This window comes from Parasteatoda tepidariorum, chromosome 2 (genome assembly GCF_982258835.1).
Source record: "Parasteatoda tepidariorum strain Cologne lab strain chromosome 2, Ptep-v5.0, whole genome shotgun sequence".
NCBI lineage: Eukaryota > Metazoa > Arthropoda > Arachnida > Araneae > Theridiidae > Parasteatoda > Parasteatoda tepidariorum.
The window spans coordinates 46,135,622-46,153,309 of NC_141756.1; the positions used below are offsets into that span (position 1 = coordinate 46,135,622).

General features: G+C 27.3%; 1 protein-coding gene across 13 annotated transcripts in view; it reads left to right on the forward strand.

Annotated features, from left to right (window-relative positions):
* Nucleotides 1–14,375, forward strand: part of LOC107452551 (uncharacterized) — a 90,500-nt gene extending 76,125 nt beyond the window's left edge. For all 13 annotated transcript variants that reach the window (XM_043046741.3, XM_071177478.2, XM_043046746.3 and 10 more), the window contains one exon: nucleotides 1,098–14,375. In XM_043046741.3, coding sequence (XP_042902675.1) covers nucleotides 1,098–1,110 — 13 coding nt within the window. In that variant the 3' untranslated portion in view covers nucleotides 1,111–14,375. The remainder of the gene's footprint in view (nucleotides 1–1,097) is intronic.
* Nucleotides 14,376–17,688: the final 3,313 nt, after the last annotated feature.

The following is a 17,688-nucleotide window of genomic DNA, read 5'->3' on the forward strand; positions in this document are numbered from 1 at the left end:
GTACTTATCCTATGCTACTAATTCTATTGGATTATGCCAGTTTCTCCTGATTTAATGAAAAATACTCTTGGTCTTTATGTATATTTTTTCAAAATTCCTTAAAGTTCTAATAGTTTCTTAAAGAAATCCCTTTCAAAATGATTTTTTCCTGCAGTTTATTGCTTGGTTGAGTACTTAAATTAGTACTGCTATATAATAAAGTAAGCCTCTTTTATACTTATCAATTTGAAGCTTTTTTTTAATGTTGTAAAATTTCCGTTTTCATTATTATCAATTTAAGTTATAGTCACTTGAAGTTTATACCAAGTTATGTATGTGGGACTAGGATATTAATAAGCTAAAAAGTTTTAAAATATGACCTTAAAAATGCACAAAAAATTAATTCGAAAAATTACCTTATATTGAAAAATATTCTTTAATTTTCAATACAAGACCCTTTTTTTTTATGTCCTAACCTGTTTTTTTAAATTCATTGAAAAAAAAATTTTTATTTGTGAGAAAGATAAATGTAAATAAATACCTGATAAAAATGGATAAGTATTTATTAGTCTTTAGTTACAATATTCAAGAAAATAAGAATTGCATAGAATTACAAAATGTTTTTTGGTATTCTTAAAATCAAAAATATGCCTTTTGCCTGAAAGTTAATTCTTTCATCTTGGAAAATTGCAATCAATAATAACATTTGTTATTGGAGCATACTTAAAATACAAGATTAAAAGTAAAATTGACAGTAATTTATAAACAAAGAATTAACTCACAAGCAAAACGCTTTGAAAATTAAAAAATATCAATCACATTTTATTTTTAAAAAATCTATAAATGCCCTTTTTAAGAAAAAAAGACCATAGATGCATTTATCATCATCCTGAGCCTAGTAGTTATTAGCTTATTATTTATTTATTTGCAATAGTAAATATGACATTTACAGTATATTGTGTAATCTCTTAGATATTTTTTTTTCATGTATGCTTCAACTACAAAAGGTTACTATTCATAGAATAACAAAATTTATGAACATAATATTTCCTAATTATAACTTTTGTATAATACTATTTTTATGTATCTGATTATTTATTTTTTTATGATATTTTTAGTAAACCAAGATGAAGTAAAACAAATATTTTCATGTTGATGGCACAAATATAAATGAGCAGAAATGTTCATAATGAATTACTACAGAAGAGATCCTTGAGGGCCATTTCAAGCCTGATTGCTGCTTGAGGAAAACCACATCTAGAGTGGTTTTAATTAGATATCACATGAATGATATCTAAGTTTCCCTCCCTGCTACAAAAGGCTAAGCATCTCACTGGCCAGGCATAGCTGTGTGGTCTGCTATAGACGATGTTTAACCTTTGGAATAAAGTCGCATGTAGGAATGCCATACTGTATAAAATCATACAGTTGGGAGTTGATTTAGATCATCCATCTGCTGGTTACTGATAATCTATTTGATAGTCGGTAATGAAGTATTTTACTTCTCAAGATCCTTATGCAGATCCTGGTATATTTTAATGCCTTATGTCTTCTGAAATACTAATCATTTAGAAATGGTTTCAGAAACACTGTTATTTGCCTTTTCATTAATTTTTGTAGAAAAAAAATCAATTTGTTTAAATGTCATGTTTAATGTCCTAGCAAACAGTCTTGCAATTTGAATACTCATTTGTTTTTTAAAAAATATTTAAATATAGGTGGGAATCTACTTAAAAGAAATTTGGGACCATTAATAAATCCTTCGCAAATCATTTAATCGTCAAAGTGAATCCCTCACAAATTATTTTATCACAAGAATGAGCCCTGCACAGATTATTTCGGTATAAAAGCAGACCCTTCCCAAAAAATATAATCCCAAAACTGGATCTCCACAATATTTTTTAGTTTAAAAAAAGTCATTTTACAAAACTGTTCGTTTGAAAAATGAAATTAATATTATCATTAATTCATAATTTGATTTTAGTACTCCTTGAAAAGCATTGTTTTGTGTGTTTTTTCCCCTTTAAAATGGGACTTTACTTTCTTGCATACATATAAACTGAATCATGTCAAAATAAGAAAGAATAGGATTCCATGCTAAGATTCAGATAATTAGGATTAGATTTTTCTCAAAAATTTTATATTTACGTATGAGTAGATTTTCTATATAATTTCCCAAAAACATGACCATTTACAAAAAGTTTAGAATCACTTCTTAAATATTTAATTAAGCATTTTTTCATGATACAAATTTTCTAAAAAATAATTGCCTTACTTAGACATGTATTTATTGCTTTAATGTTTATTGTGGCTTTTTTTTTATGCGGTTTTTATTAGGGATGTAACAAATAGGGATTTGGTCAAAAGTCGAGTATTCGACTGATTTTTCAAAAATATTCACACAAAAAAAAACATTTTAAAAATGATATATTAATATTTTCGTGTAAATAAATAAGTTTTAGTGATTAATAAAAAATACTCAAAACTTATCTACATTATTTGTGCGGGGTAAAGGTGAGAAAAAAAAATTATAATAGAAATATGTAATAGTTGTGTGTGTGTATATATATATATATATATATATATATATATATATATATATATATATATATATATATATATATATATATATATATATATATATATATATATATATATAAAGATAATTAGAAGCATTAAAGATAAATAAAGAAACTGACTAACAGCTATTTAAAAAAAACTTAATTTGTAAAGTTGAAAAAAAAGAAACAAAAAAATGTTAATTCTTACCTGTTATCTTCAAACCTGTTAATTCTTAACAGCGAAGTTTTATTAATAGAAAAGAATATTTCCTAGAGAAAAAAAATTGTATAAAACATTTTTCAATTTTTGAAAGAAAATTATAGAGCTAAACATCTCAGTTTTCCAATTACTGTATTTTCAAGTAAAAGTGAAGAAAAAGGAATCAAGTCTAATAGAAAATCTGTTAATTGCCGCATCATCATATAAAAGGTCTATAAAAACAAAATATTTTTATAGAAAAAGCTATATAGAAACCAAAACAAAAATAGTTCTTAATCTTTAAACAAAAAATGTAACACTAAAAATCGCAATTTAACTTTCTTCTCAATGTTGACAAAAAGTGATCATGAAAGAATAGCGTTCATTGGAAACGCTCTAATAGAAATGCTGATAAGAGGAAAAGTCAATAAAAAAAGTTAAATATAATAATAAAAAAAATTTCTTAATTCTTAAATATATTAACGTATCTGTCTTCGTATCTGCTTAACATATCTGCCATTGCTTCAAAAATATTACATGTAGTTGAAACAGGGTTTATGCTGAGTCTAAAAATTCATTAGCAAAAAAGCTAAAATCTGAAAAAAAGTTTTAGCAAAATGCTAAAATGCCATTAGGCTTATAAAATTACTTTATATCAAACAAGTACTGTAAGTTATCTGACAAAGAATAGCTTAATGAACAAGAATATCAAAAAGAATACCTATAACAAAAAAAAACACATTTATTATTTATCAAAACATTTTGGTTTATAATTAACAATCTTCCTTTCTTTCATGTTTGCCCATTTTACAAATGCTTCTTGAAAGTTAAATGCACTTTCAGGGCCCTCAATATTAATCATTAACAAATTGTTTACATGGTTGATTAACAACCTGTTTCGAATATTAGTTTTAATCAAATTAAGGCAGCTAAAGCCCCTTTCACAGTCAACAGTGTGCATTGGTATTGTTGCACAATACTCTATAACAGAAGTTATTAATGTGTACTGTTCAGACACATCATTGGTATATAAAAATAAAAGTAATTCATCAAATGACATGTTTTTACATCGTTGCATTAAGATGTGTTTAAATAATCCCCATTCACAAAGTAATTCAGTTTCTGTAAAAATAGATATTTAGATTAGATATTTAGAAAGATATTTAGATTTTTTCTCCTTGTTTGATCAAGTTTTTTTCATGGATGTTAGCGTCATGGTTTTTCGCGGAAGCTTTTTTTTTTAATGGAATTTAGTAAAATCCTTTAGCAAAAATGCGAAAATGCTTTGTTGAATTTTAGCATTTTTGAGGGGTCTTTTCGCATTTTGCGAAAAAAGCTACCGTAGCAGAAACCCTGAGTTGAAAATTATAATAGCAATTTTAAATTATCAAATTTAGCTAATAGCAGGGTTGGCAAGATTTTGCTGCAGGTGGAAAAAACCATGGTAAATACCGGTAAAAACCGTCCTGGCAAAAACAGGTTTTTGCCAAGCAAATTGGCAAAAAGTGGCAAAAACCTATATTTTCCAAGATGAGAGGACAAAAACACATTTTTGATACAAAATTATTCCTAAAATTGAAATATATACTATGAATATAAATAATTACAAAAAAATTAACAAAATTGTTATTCCATAATTAAATGATAATGTAATAATATATCATTTTAGTAGTTTAAAACATTATTGATTGGAAAATTTGTGATTATTCTCTTTTTTCCAGAGAAATGAACTTATTTTAAATTAATATAACTATAATTTAAAGCATAAAATATCTATCAACATGTGTAGTTAATTATTGTACAAATAATATTTTTTTATAATAAATAATAATATTATACAAATAATAATTATTTATTTGTAAAAAAGCATTTATTTTAGGATTCTAAAATGAAAAGAGATCAAAAACTTTCAATCTTTTAAAAATTATTACCCTTATATTAATTATTAATATGTTAAAAATAATTTTTTCATGTAATGTATCAAAGTTATTATTCCTTATGATTGAGTTAAATTTGTTTCAAGTATTTTGTAATAATATTTAATCAGCTATTTAGATAATTTGGTTTTTGCCGGTTTTTACCAGGTTTTTGCCACTGTCCTGGCAAAAAACCCTTTTTGCCGGCAAAAATTCCAACCCTGGCTAATAGCATAATAATTTGATTACAATGCCCATTACAATTATTCTCATTTTGTTGTATACATTTTCAATCATTTTAAAAATTTATTGATTTTTAAACAGCCATTTAAATGTACAGTGCTTTTTTATTTTTTTTAAAGTTTTTTATCCAACTGCTCTGGATATGGGACTTTACACTGTAGTTGTAACATGATTGCATGTAGACGATTAAATTCTTCCCTCTTCATTTTTTTAATTGACTGAGCATTTTGTGAAGATGAAAGGAATCCTATCACCTGTTTTTTGTGTTAAAAAACTGGTTTCCCACTTTGATTGTCTAAAAAAGATTTCCTACAAAAAGAAGTTAGCTCCTAATTTTCTGTTTTCCGCCCAACTGTATTTCTATTCTTTGAATAATATAGTAACTGTTCGGAACTGTGTGTTCCTCATGCTCTGCTGTTAGTTTATTGAATGTATTTTGTGTACTCTCAGAAAAGATAATTTTGAAATTTTTTGTCTTCCATTTAAGATAACATAAACTGCCTTGTAATTCATAGAGTTCGTTTTAAAATTCATCCTTAAGTTCAAAGCATCTTAAATAGTAGTAATAAATGAGATAGATAATGAATAAGATTATGATAATGAATGAGATTGCTAAAAACCGGTGTTGTAACTTTTTTTTTTTTAACATAATTTTTGACATTTAATTTCAGTCTATATCTGTAAGGGGTCTATGTAAGTAGAGGCTGCTTAAAATGGTTTAGTAGGAAAAGAGGATAGTAGTTGAAGAATTTAAAATGTCCTGCAACTCTCTTTAAAAAGCCTTGAAATTTGCTGGTCCCTAAAAGACAAACTGACTCAAAATTTCGAAAATAAACTCTTAAATAAAATTTTGAGGGACCGAAAATTAGCAATTTTTTGTTTAGCTTTATTTAAGTTTGAATGTTCTACTTTAAAGTTTTGTCTGAGTAAAGTACATTTATCTTCATTTTGCAAAGCTGTTTCTTTATTGATTTTATTCTATTTATTCAAAACAATATTTGTGTTTGTTATGCTATGACTGTTCTCAAATCTTAATGATTAACTTTCTTGTTAGTTGCTTTTAATTTTTAAAGTGTCTTATTAATCCTAGGCCTATGGCATTATAATTTAAATGAATTTGAGGGACTGACTGATCTGTGTAAAGATATTTCTGTTGCAATAATTTTGAATATATGAAGCAGTAGCCTTAAAATTATTATTATACCTGATTATTACTTCTAGAGTACCTGAACACTATGCTGATTATTTTTGTTGTTTGTCTGGGTTTGTCAGTCATTCCTGTAGTTAGTTTTAAAAATATTTATGGAGCTAATTAGCTTGGCAAATGAAATCTTGTATCATTAGGTTTTTAACTATCTTACCTATTAACTTTAATTATAAAGTTGAAAACTTCTCACTGGCCTAAATTATGAGTACCTTTGTTATTTGATTGTAGTCATTGAATAATTATAGAGCTTAAAAACTATTTAACTGAATAAATGTTGCTATCTGTACTGTAAAAAAAAAGGAAATGCTAGATAACTATTGATCTAATATTAAAATTTTTACATTTGAGATGTATTCTTTATGGTCCAGGGAGCAAATCTGTGATATAATATGCTAAATAATTAGTGTAAAAGGATGATAAAGTCACAAAATTGAATTAAACTTCAGAATATTCTTTTTTTCAAAAAACCCAATATAACAAACTGGAGGAGAGTCTAAAATTAAAATCCATTAACTTGCTGATACTTTTCACCATATTTCTTTATGGAGCCTTAAAATATTTGTAGCACTTTATTAAAACTCATTCCCAGTACCACTACTTACTCCAAGAGAAAAAGTTTTTGAAACAAAACAGAACCATGCTACTACTAGACTAAATCCTTATATTGAATCAAGGTACCTGGTTTCACCCCAGGTTCAGAATAAAAAATAAAAGTTCAAATTGAAAAAGTTGAATTTTGCTCTTTTAGATGTACCATATAGTAAATATGTTTGAAATGTACCAAATTTATTGAAATCAAGCTTAAAAAAAATTTACTTAACATTATATTTTAAATTAAATCGCAAAGATTTGAATTAAATTATAAATTCTTGGTAAAGAGTGTGAAGATATCAAATCTAGGATATTATAGGGTGACGTTACACAGAACTCACTGCATTAATCTTTATAAAAATTAATGTCAAGCCCTCAGTTAAAATATTTTTTTCACTGATAAAAAATAAGTATTTTTTGTTCACCTTTTGGAATTATATGAGAATGCCTTCAGGCACAGGAGTACATAGCTGTGAAAAAAATTATAATTTTTCTGGTATTAGTTTTTCCTATAAGTAAAAAAATATGTAAAACCATTAATATAAACTATTTAATTACTCCAAACCTAATCTTAAATTTAAACAACGGGAAACTTGTAGCACATTTTCAGACATTAAAGTATGTATAACTTCAAAAAAAAAAAAATCAGATTACCCTTGCTAATAATTTCTGCTAAATTAAATTATGTTATGCAAAAAATAATAATATAAAATACTTTAAAAGCTGATGAAATGCATTTCATTTCATCTTTCAATTTTTTTATTGTAACACTGAGAGTTATACTCAACAAAAAATTTCCTGTCACAAGAAGCAATAACTTGTTTTTATAGTATAAAGAGATTTCTTAGTATAATTAACTGCGTACTCAAATTAGAATATTTCAGGTCTTCACCAAGAGCCTTTAAGATTAATCATAGTTTAAAGAAAATCTGATTTTTTAGGACAAAATTCATTTGTGCCTTTTTTTCTTCCGACTGTGCTTATCTTACCATTAACACAGAGCCTTCCCTGTAATTAGTTTTGTTGCTGTGTGGGAAAAAAAATTAGATAATAAGCATACTACCTTTCATTTGAAAATAAGTATATTCTTTACTCTGTTTAGTGCCAAACTTTCATTACTTTTTCACAATTTGTAGAGGGGGGAGGGATAATAATTTCTTTTTTAATATCAGATTCTTTTTTCATTTATTATTAAAGCTATTTATGTCTTAAATGAAAAATTACCCCTGCTGTAAATTATAAACAGTTTAATAGTTATCTGTGAATTTTATAAATAGAAGGTATTATCACAAAGTTGTTAGTTCATCTTTTTAAAAAATTTCAACTTAATGTCATTGTTTGTTTCTTGTATAAAGCAACTATTTTTGCCTAGGTATGTTAGATTTAAGGATAAAAATATTATATTATTTTCTGGTTATCTTTACTGTTTTATTGTTTTCAAAATTTCTGAGGAGCTAGTTTTAAATTCATATTGTTCAGATAATTTATTTATTATCATTATAGCTAAAAATTATTGCTATTTTTTTAGTATCACTAAAAACTGTAAACTATTTTCTTTTTAAACAGCATTTTCAATTTTCCAAACAAATTGTGAAGTAATTTGAATATTTGAAATTAGAAACTATTTAAGAAGGTTGATTATTTATATTATTAATTTTTGAAAACTGAGGTTTAGTTGTTAAAATTGAATTCTCCATTTGAATTATTAAAATGTTCAAACTTCGAAGAAAACCTCAAAAATAAGGCAAGCCTTATTTTTTTTAATAATAATTTATTAGTGAAATAAAAATTATTGTAAATTGAATCTTGTACTGAATTTTCTAATTTATTTTAAAATTAACTGTATAAGAAAAATATAAAATTACAATTTTTATAAATTTTATTTTTATTTTGAAAAATAATAATATGTGCATTTTACTTGGAATTAATTCATAAAGGCAACTGAAAGATTAAATGGAAAATGAATTATAAGTTGGATCGAGATAGGTATAATTTAAGGTTTCAAAACTCATCACTTTTAAAAAAAACTAACTCACAAAACCCCTTAAACTCTTCCACAAAACCCTAAGGTTCTGTGGAGCACCAATCAGGAGCTGATATTCTATGATATGTATGACAAATGAACTAAATTTTTTTTAAATTTTCAATCTTATGAATTATATTTTAAAAAAATTACTAAATTTTAGAATAAGAAAAAGTGGCTGAAACTTTCATTACTTTACTATAGGTAACTAAAATATTTCACCTTGTCTCTCCCATAGTCAATCTAGTCTTCATTTGTATTTTCCTTTTAAATTTTTGTAGTGTATGTGTGTATTTGTCTAGTATTGTGTAAATATTGTATTGAAATACCTTGTATCAATTATATTAATTAATTTATATTACTATATGTGTTTTAGATATTCAAACATTGTGTTTTAAATAATTAACATCATAATTAATAAAGTTTGGTTTTGGCTGTTTTTAAAAGTGTATAGTTGCTAAATAAAATTGGGGGGGGGGGAATTATTACAGAAAGTATAGCCTTTTAACTGTCAGACTATTTAAGCAAATTGGTACAAATATTTTACTGCCAAGTACGCACAGTTACACTATTTAATATCATAAAAACCTGTATTCTATGAAAAACTTGGGTAATACAGGGTTGACAGTTAATAAGCTTAACAAAGAAGAAAAAAACTAGATAGCTTTAAGCATTTTTTAAATCTTATATTGTTTAGTTATGACAATTATCATCAATTTAAAAACTTATTGTTGGGCATATTTTATGTGGAATTTTAAATTTCATCTGTTTATAGTTCCCTTATTTTGGGCCAGTTGAGAAATTGTTATTAGAAATGTTAGAAATAATTTTTTTTTTTTTTTATAAGGGAAAAAAGTTTGCGTGGTGACAGAAATGTATTGTGGTTGTGATCTCTTTATTGCAATGTTTTTAAGTTGTGTGATATGCTGTTACAGTGCACAAATGAATTTCACTGTCTTGTACTATACTACAAACTGTTTGCTCAAAGAGTTTTATTTTTTATTATTGTTGAAACCAAAATTTTTTTATGGTGAGCAATGTTGTTGAATAATATACAAACACTCATAAATATTTAGTTAAATAATGGACTAATGAAGCAGCAATTTTTTTTTTTTTTTTTTGTCTGTAATTATATCATAATGAAATGAAAAACTGCTGATGTACCTAATCACAATATATTTTTACACCTTCAATGCATTTATTGCATATACATCTCCATATTGAATTCTAAGTTTTTAGTCTTACTAATGAAACAGGTACAAAATGTCTGAAAGTTCAAAATGTTAGAATGATTTCTATAAATTACAAGTAAGAATCCCTTAAAAAAATTTTTAAGTTTCTGAGGATTACTTACTTTAATTGTATGATTATATATAGATATTTTTTATTATTATTCTTTTCATAAAATGAAGTGCCACTATCACAGTGAAGCATTTTTTTACTTTAAATTTTATTATTATTTACTTGATGAACATTTGTTTGAAAAGTTTTAGCCAGTAATTAGAAGCAGTCAAAAATAGAAAATTGTAGGCTCTCAATTTTTAGCAACTTCATAATTAACTCCATTTTGTTTAAAAGTTTAATTTGAATTCATTTTTTTATTTTATTATAAGTGTTATTGGATTGAACTGAAAGCCTCTAGTTGAAATATACTTTTGAACTATTTAAACCGGTTTTTTTCCTTTAGTTCAATACTTAGTTAAAAAAATTTAAAAGGGAAGTGTACTTCATATAAATATTAGATGCTTTGCTTCAAGTAAAAATGTTTTTTCATCTTAAAACTTTCTATAAACTCACCACCAAATGTGTATGTCATCTAAAATAAATTGGAGAATGATTCTGTAACTTTGCTTACTATCTCAGCTAATCAAATCAATGTATGGAACTTATTATGAACAGTACTAAGATTGTAAGTCATTTAACTTGTGATGTAAAACTGACAAGGGATTCTCAGTTAGGTTTGCAGCTAAGCTTTGCAAGTAAATTTATTTGACATGTCTGAAATTCTAATAATAAGAAGGTTAATTTAGTTTTAGTTTTGTCCTCTTAAGTTTTGAAGGTATTATGTATGTGTGATTTTGTATCTACATAAAAAAAATAGTTGTAATGACCATTTTGAATTAAAAATTATCTTAATTTTTTTTTTTTTTTTTTTTACTGAGCCTACCTCGTTATACTTATCGTATGCCTTTTCGCTCTAGTCATGTAATATCTTGTTTTAGTAGCTATCAGAACAAAACTATTCGTTAATGTTTGCTCAATCATTAATAAATATAAAAGGTGTGTGAGAAATAATTCGAACAAAAAGTACACATTTAAGTTTTAACTGACTTAAATTTTTCATGAAATTGAATTTTTTCTCCCACTTTATTTTACCTAGTTTTCAAAATTTATTATACTCGTGTAGTTTATTTATATAAGATATGTTGAAAGCAAATCAAATTTGCTCTCGATTTTTCAAAAATTATAGCTGTAATGTGAGTTTTATTTTTAAATTGTGAGAATCAATCATTTTTCAAATTGTTAGTATGTTTCTAAAATTAAATAAATGCAACTATAAAATACTATGTTTAAGTACATTTCATTAATCTATGTATTCAGTTCTTTTATTATTATTATTTTTGTTCTCATTGTTTATGTAAATGCATTAACTTATACTCATATTTTTAATTATTTAGTTTCTGTTAATATGAACGGTTATAATTATGAAATCTTTTATTTATATAAAACTAATTGATATCATAATCATATATTAGAACATTTTTATTTTATATTTGCTCTTATTTATCAGAATTCATGAAATATATTTTTGGTGTTGCTGTTTAAAGAGAATCCAGTTATCAATTCATAATATTTACACCGAAGGAATCGCTAAAACTTATTTTTGATAACAAACTAGAATGCAGAGGGTATCATAAATGTCATGACACACACAATATTTCCTTCCCAAAAAATCTTGTAAGTTTTAATTCTTTGGAAAAAAATTTCAATATACCAAGTATTACAGTTAGCCAAATTTTACTGACATCCATCTGAATCAATAGCATGCAGTGTAATATTTAATATCATGTCGAGTAACTTCGTTTTTTTTTTTTTTTTTCAGACATTTATTTTGCTCTCATTTAATAACAAAATTATATTAATTTATTATGTATTCACCACTATTATCTATAACCTTCTCCCATCTTCCTCGCAGTTTATCAATTCCTTCCTTGCAAAATGTGGTTAGTTTTGCCTGGAAAAAAGTTTTCGACAGCCTGCTTGACTTGCTCTTCTGAATTGAAGGTTTTCCATTCAAAAAGTGTTGTAAATGAGCAAAAAAGGTGGTAGTCTGTTGGGGAAAGATCCGGGGAGTGAGGTGGATGTTTTCACCCTTGCTGTATGTGGTCACGTATTGTCGTGTAAAAGAATGGCGTTATTGTGATTGATGAGTGCAGGACGCTTTTAATGTAGTTTCTCTTGCAATCTTTTCAACTGCTGAACGTATCTATCCACAGTAATCGTTAAATTTGACTTCAACAACCCATGGTGAATTATACTTTGACAATCCCTCCACAATAAAATATTTTTGCCATGGATGTTTTCTTTTCAGATCTGGTAAGGGTGGTTGATCCTTATCAAGCCACTGTCTTCTGCTGACTATATTCTCATAGCTTACCCATTTCTTATTGCTTATTACAATCCTGTTTAAAAAATACTGAATTTTTGACCCGTGAGAGCAGGCAATTGACATGTGACCTTCTTTATTCCGTTCACTGAGATTGTGAGGTACTCATACTCCTAACTTTCTGACTTTCCCTAATTTCTCCAGGTTGCGATTAACAGTTGATTGTGATGTATTCAATCTTTCTGCTATACCTCGTGTTGATTGACGTGAAATTTGCTCCAATATTGCCTTTAAATGGTTATCGTCAAAGTTGGAAGGACGTCACGCCCTCGATTCGTCTTTTAAGGTTGTATCTCCAGAACGAAATTTTATCAACCAATTCTAACTGCCTGATCAGTCATTAGTCCTTCACTATATACACTGCATACTCCTTATCAGTATTGCCTTATTTAAATTCCCAAAGCATTACATGACGAATATGTATTTTTTTACTCTCTATTTCAGAGGTTAAAAAAAATAGTTTAACGTAAAGTGTATCACACAAAACAGTTGACAAAAAATTAACTGAAGCCTCGTCTATATAGTGAAAACAAAAAGTTGTTGTCATGATAACTCATAGCGAGTAGATACGAACAATAATTCTACTTAGCTGCATCGAAAGTTACTTATGACTCGATCTAATAGCACCTATATTTATGAAAACCGGTACTACTTTCAATTTCACAACACTTATGTGTAATTCTAGTCATGTATAGATATTAAATATTTAAAACATTATTTTATCCAGTCAGTTTACTTTGAAATTAGCTCTTAGGTCAATATACAAATAACATGAACTGCTCTTAAACAAAGAGCCAATAGTATGAAGTTTGGATTTATTCCTGTTTCCTGGTAAGGAAAGGAATAATTATTCTATAAAATCTTATGAAACCACAGCAATTAATTTTTTTTAAATCATAAAATGATGAGTAAAACATTATACACAATAGAGATACTAAATTAATATCCACGAGAGAAATAAAACACACACATAGTCGAAATCTGGTAGTCATTATCAACATTAGTTACGTTGTTTTATGACTGCCTCATCAAATCTAAATCTAGCCCTGAATTAAATGGCTGAATTCAAATTTATTTTTTAGGATATGGAAATAATAACCAAACCTAATGATTATAACAATTGTGCTGTGCCTTTCTCGCTTTGTGCCTTCATATTTAAAAAGAAAATAAATAAATAAGAAATTTTCTTATCTGTCAAAGTAACTACAAATTTTGTATTCTCAACTATGCAATTTTGACTTCCAATCCATTATATCAGTGATTAATATATTCCATCTTTTATTGATCTTTTCTTCTCGAATTTCTAAAAAAAATTATTCTGGTTGTATTTTGTGATATCCCTCTCAGCAAAGGCTAATTATATTTTTACAATATCTAATTAGCTTTTGCTGATTATATTTTGAAATCAGCAAAAGCTAATTACAGAAAAAAATTAATTACAGAATTTTTTTCTAAAATTAATTCTGTTGAACTAATTAGAGAAAAGCTAATTAAGAAAAAAAAATTACAATATTTTATATTTTGTTTAAAAAACAAATAAAAATTGATAACTGAGTTCTCTTGCTGTCTAAATATTATATCATCTTACCTCATTTATGAAAAGAATAAACTGTTTCGAGTCTTTCTTCATAATGCATTAATAATTCTTTCTTTATAATTCAATGTTTGTTGATTTTTTATAATTTAAATTTTTATGAATATATTTTATTAAAGCACTTTGTCGTGTGTTGTTATAAATGATTTTTGCTGTATTTTCCATAGACACAGATTTATGTCCTTTTTTTTTTTTTTAAACAAATTTATGTTATGTTTAATGTTTACCAAATGGTGATGTCCAATGTTGCACCAATTTATGTGCAGTCATAGTGATATATATATATTATTTAAAATTGTAAATAAAATATATATGACTAAAATGTTTTGCTATTGTAAAAGAGAAAAAAAAAGAATTTTTAAAATGACTGTATATAATAAATTTATTTATTTAAACTATTTATTATTTCATTGAAGAAATAGTACATTCTTAATTTAAAAGTAAATATTTATTAACACTTAAATTGCGACTCTTAACAATGAGTGCAACCCAATATTTAAAGTAAAGCACTCCTGCTGGAGCCAGTTTTGTTGGCCAGGGCGGTCATTGAAGTTAAGGCTCAACAAGAGCATCATTCAGAAAAATTTGAAAATTAACCTTGCCTAAAGAACTAACAGTGCAAACTGAGTTGAGTAAATAAGCTATACTTTCAAGCAATAATTGATTAATTAATGTATTGTTCCCTTTGTATAATTCTAATTATTGCAAATTTCGCTTGAAAATTTTACCTCCCCAGTTTTTGTTTTAGAAGCATGAATTTGTATTACACCTGTTTTTGAAGTGATTTTCTTCGGAGTGGAAAAAAGGAATTTTCATTACGATACATTGGAATGAACGGTTAAATTATTCACTTTTTCTATACATATGGCAAAATCTAATTTTTTTAAAAAAATGAAAATTGAAATAAATTGTATTTGCTAAAATGTTTTGTACTGGAGTACAATAGTTTATCTACTTATTTATTTTATCTACTAAAATCAATTTTAAATAGTGAATTAAAAATTTAAACACACTTTTCAACCCAACGTTTGATATGTAGTGTCGTTCATGAAATTTTAATTAAAAATGAAGACCTTTCGGTGATTTATGTCAGAAAAATTAATGCTCGTAAGCTAATTTTACATTTTAGAACTTCTAACAAAACAGTACAAATGGGTTAATCCAATTATAAATTGATTTAATAGTTTCGAAAAGAGGAAATTTGAAATAGAGACATTTGTGGAATTTTATTGCTCGAAATTATTTGACGCATTTTTCATTTTAACTATACTATAAAATATTGTCCTTTCCAAATCTGAAAAGATAAAATTTTATTTAAATTTTGAAGTACTTTATAAAAGAATAAAAAATTTGTAAGAATGTTCAATAAAAGTAGTTTTATATATATTTATACATAATCACTCGCGATGTGAGCCGTTGAGTTATCATCCTATAACACGAAATCATCACCTATTGACCAGCATAAGGGTGCACATAAACATCAAGGATGTCATCTCCATTGGCGATAGAAATAAGCTGCAGGTGGCGAGGAGCAGAACTCTCTACCTATGGCAACACTTCGCTTGCTTTCACTAATAGCGTGTGGAGAGTCATAGGCGAAGAAAGTACGTTAGTTTCTGTCTTGACTTTCAAATAGGTTAAAAACTTTTAAGTTAGAATGGAACTGAAAAGTATATTGAACATAAATCTAAAAGAAAACATCTTGAAAATTTGAAGGAAATAAATTGTGAAAAGTATTGGGTAAGAATTTTATTTACGTTGCACTAGAACTGCACAATGGGCTATTGGCGACGGTCTGGAAAGCATCCCTAAGGATGATCCAAAGACGTGCCATCGCAATTGTGAACCTCTGCAGGGGGATTAGAAGGTATTACGAAAGGGAAAAATATATCAATACATTCCTATACAACTGAGAAGAGGAAAGGAGGGTCAAGAAATGGAACCAGTCTTCACCCCCACCTGGCATATTCGAGCATTGCGATCGCGAATGCACGTGAGCACTCACGGTTCCACGTAGAAAGACATGCAGATCTGTACGTCAAGCCTAAAAGATGTCACCCCACAGACAGACACTTCCTCCTTGATGCATGTTTCTCATAGATATTTGATGGATGATATCTGGTTCCAGGTTCTTTCCGAATCAAACAAAGCCTATTATCAGTTTGGGTCCCGTAGTGAACTGATCGTAAAGACACGATTCCCAGAAGAACACCGAAGTCAAGCATCACAGGCTGCGATCAGTAAGCGGGTGGGTAACCACCTTGATCAGCCCGCGAAGGGACCGAGGGTGCTCGGTATTGGTCCTCGTTAAACTGTTCTACCGTAAAGTGCTCGATCTCGCACGTAGGTCGTCGGGTTACCACATCAGGGGAGCCATCCCATCTGCAGAGGATCAAAATTGTGATGTCATGTCTTCGGATCATCCTCAGGCATGTTTCCCAGACCATTCTATTCGTTTAGCATTGCGTCATATGTTGTTCCTACTAAATCGAAGTAGTTGTGTTTTTTTCATATTATACCCAATTAGTATTGCATTGATATGACATCAATAAAAGTTAAGTGACATTTTTACAGACTCCCGAAACTGGTAAGTTCCCATTTTTGGATAAAACATTGCAGTTTTATCAAAATATTTTTTGTTTAATTTTGATCTTTAAAGATATGAAAGTTTTCTGTAATTCATATATTATAATCATATATATTATAATATTTATATTGCCGATTATTTATAATTTGGCCTTTATATGGATATGTAAATAAACATTTGGAGTTTTCATTATTCTCCATTTAGTTGTGTGCATATAATCATATCATGAAATGTAATCCAAAGTTCTGATTCTCGTATTTATACAAAATTTAATCTGCTGTTTGGGAGTAATGTTAAGGTTATTGTTTCTAATTTATAAAAAATTAAGTATTGTTTTTAAAATTGTACATGATTAAATGATCAAGTTATTGATGATAATTTAAGTTCTTTAACTCTTTTAATGCACATTCCATGTATTGTTGTAAAATGAGTAAACATATCACATAGAATTTCAAGTATATTGTCAATTTTAACTGGAAAATATTGCACTTTTTCTATTTTGATAACTAGAAAAATCTCTAAAATTCCTTTTGTGTAAAATATGTAGCACATTCTGTGACAATTATCATAAAATGTATATTGTTTCGTAACATCTACTGGATTTTTTCCTATCCCTGTTGTCGTGACTATTTAACAGATAATTTAAATATATCCAATAGATAAAATTTATATTAAACAAAACCCAAGTTCGGTCAGATTAGGATTGAAGCAATGTGTCTAAGAAACTAGAGAAGACAATCAATAACCATTAAATTAAGAAAAATACAATTTTATTTAATAAGATATTAGCTATTATTAATAACACGAATATAGTATATTTACCAGGTGGTATTAAAAATGAGGTGAGGCAATGAGGAGGAGGCCTAGAAAATTGACAAGAGAAAAACAATATTTAAAACATATTCTCACCATCTTCTGCGGGGGGGGGGGTTGCTGTCTTCCTTCTCGCCTTTTTGGTCAACAGTTCGTTCTCGCCTTCCATTCGTCTTCGCTCTTTTTTTCTCTTACTCGTCCTCAGGAAACCTCGGTCCCCTTTCCATTGGTTGGGGTCCTTCTCCAACGAGGGTGCTAGCTAGATCCCCACCCGCAGATTATTGGCTAAGAAACCTAAAAGAAATCAA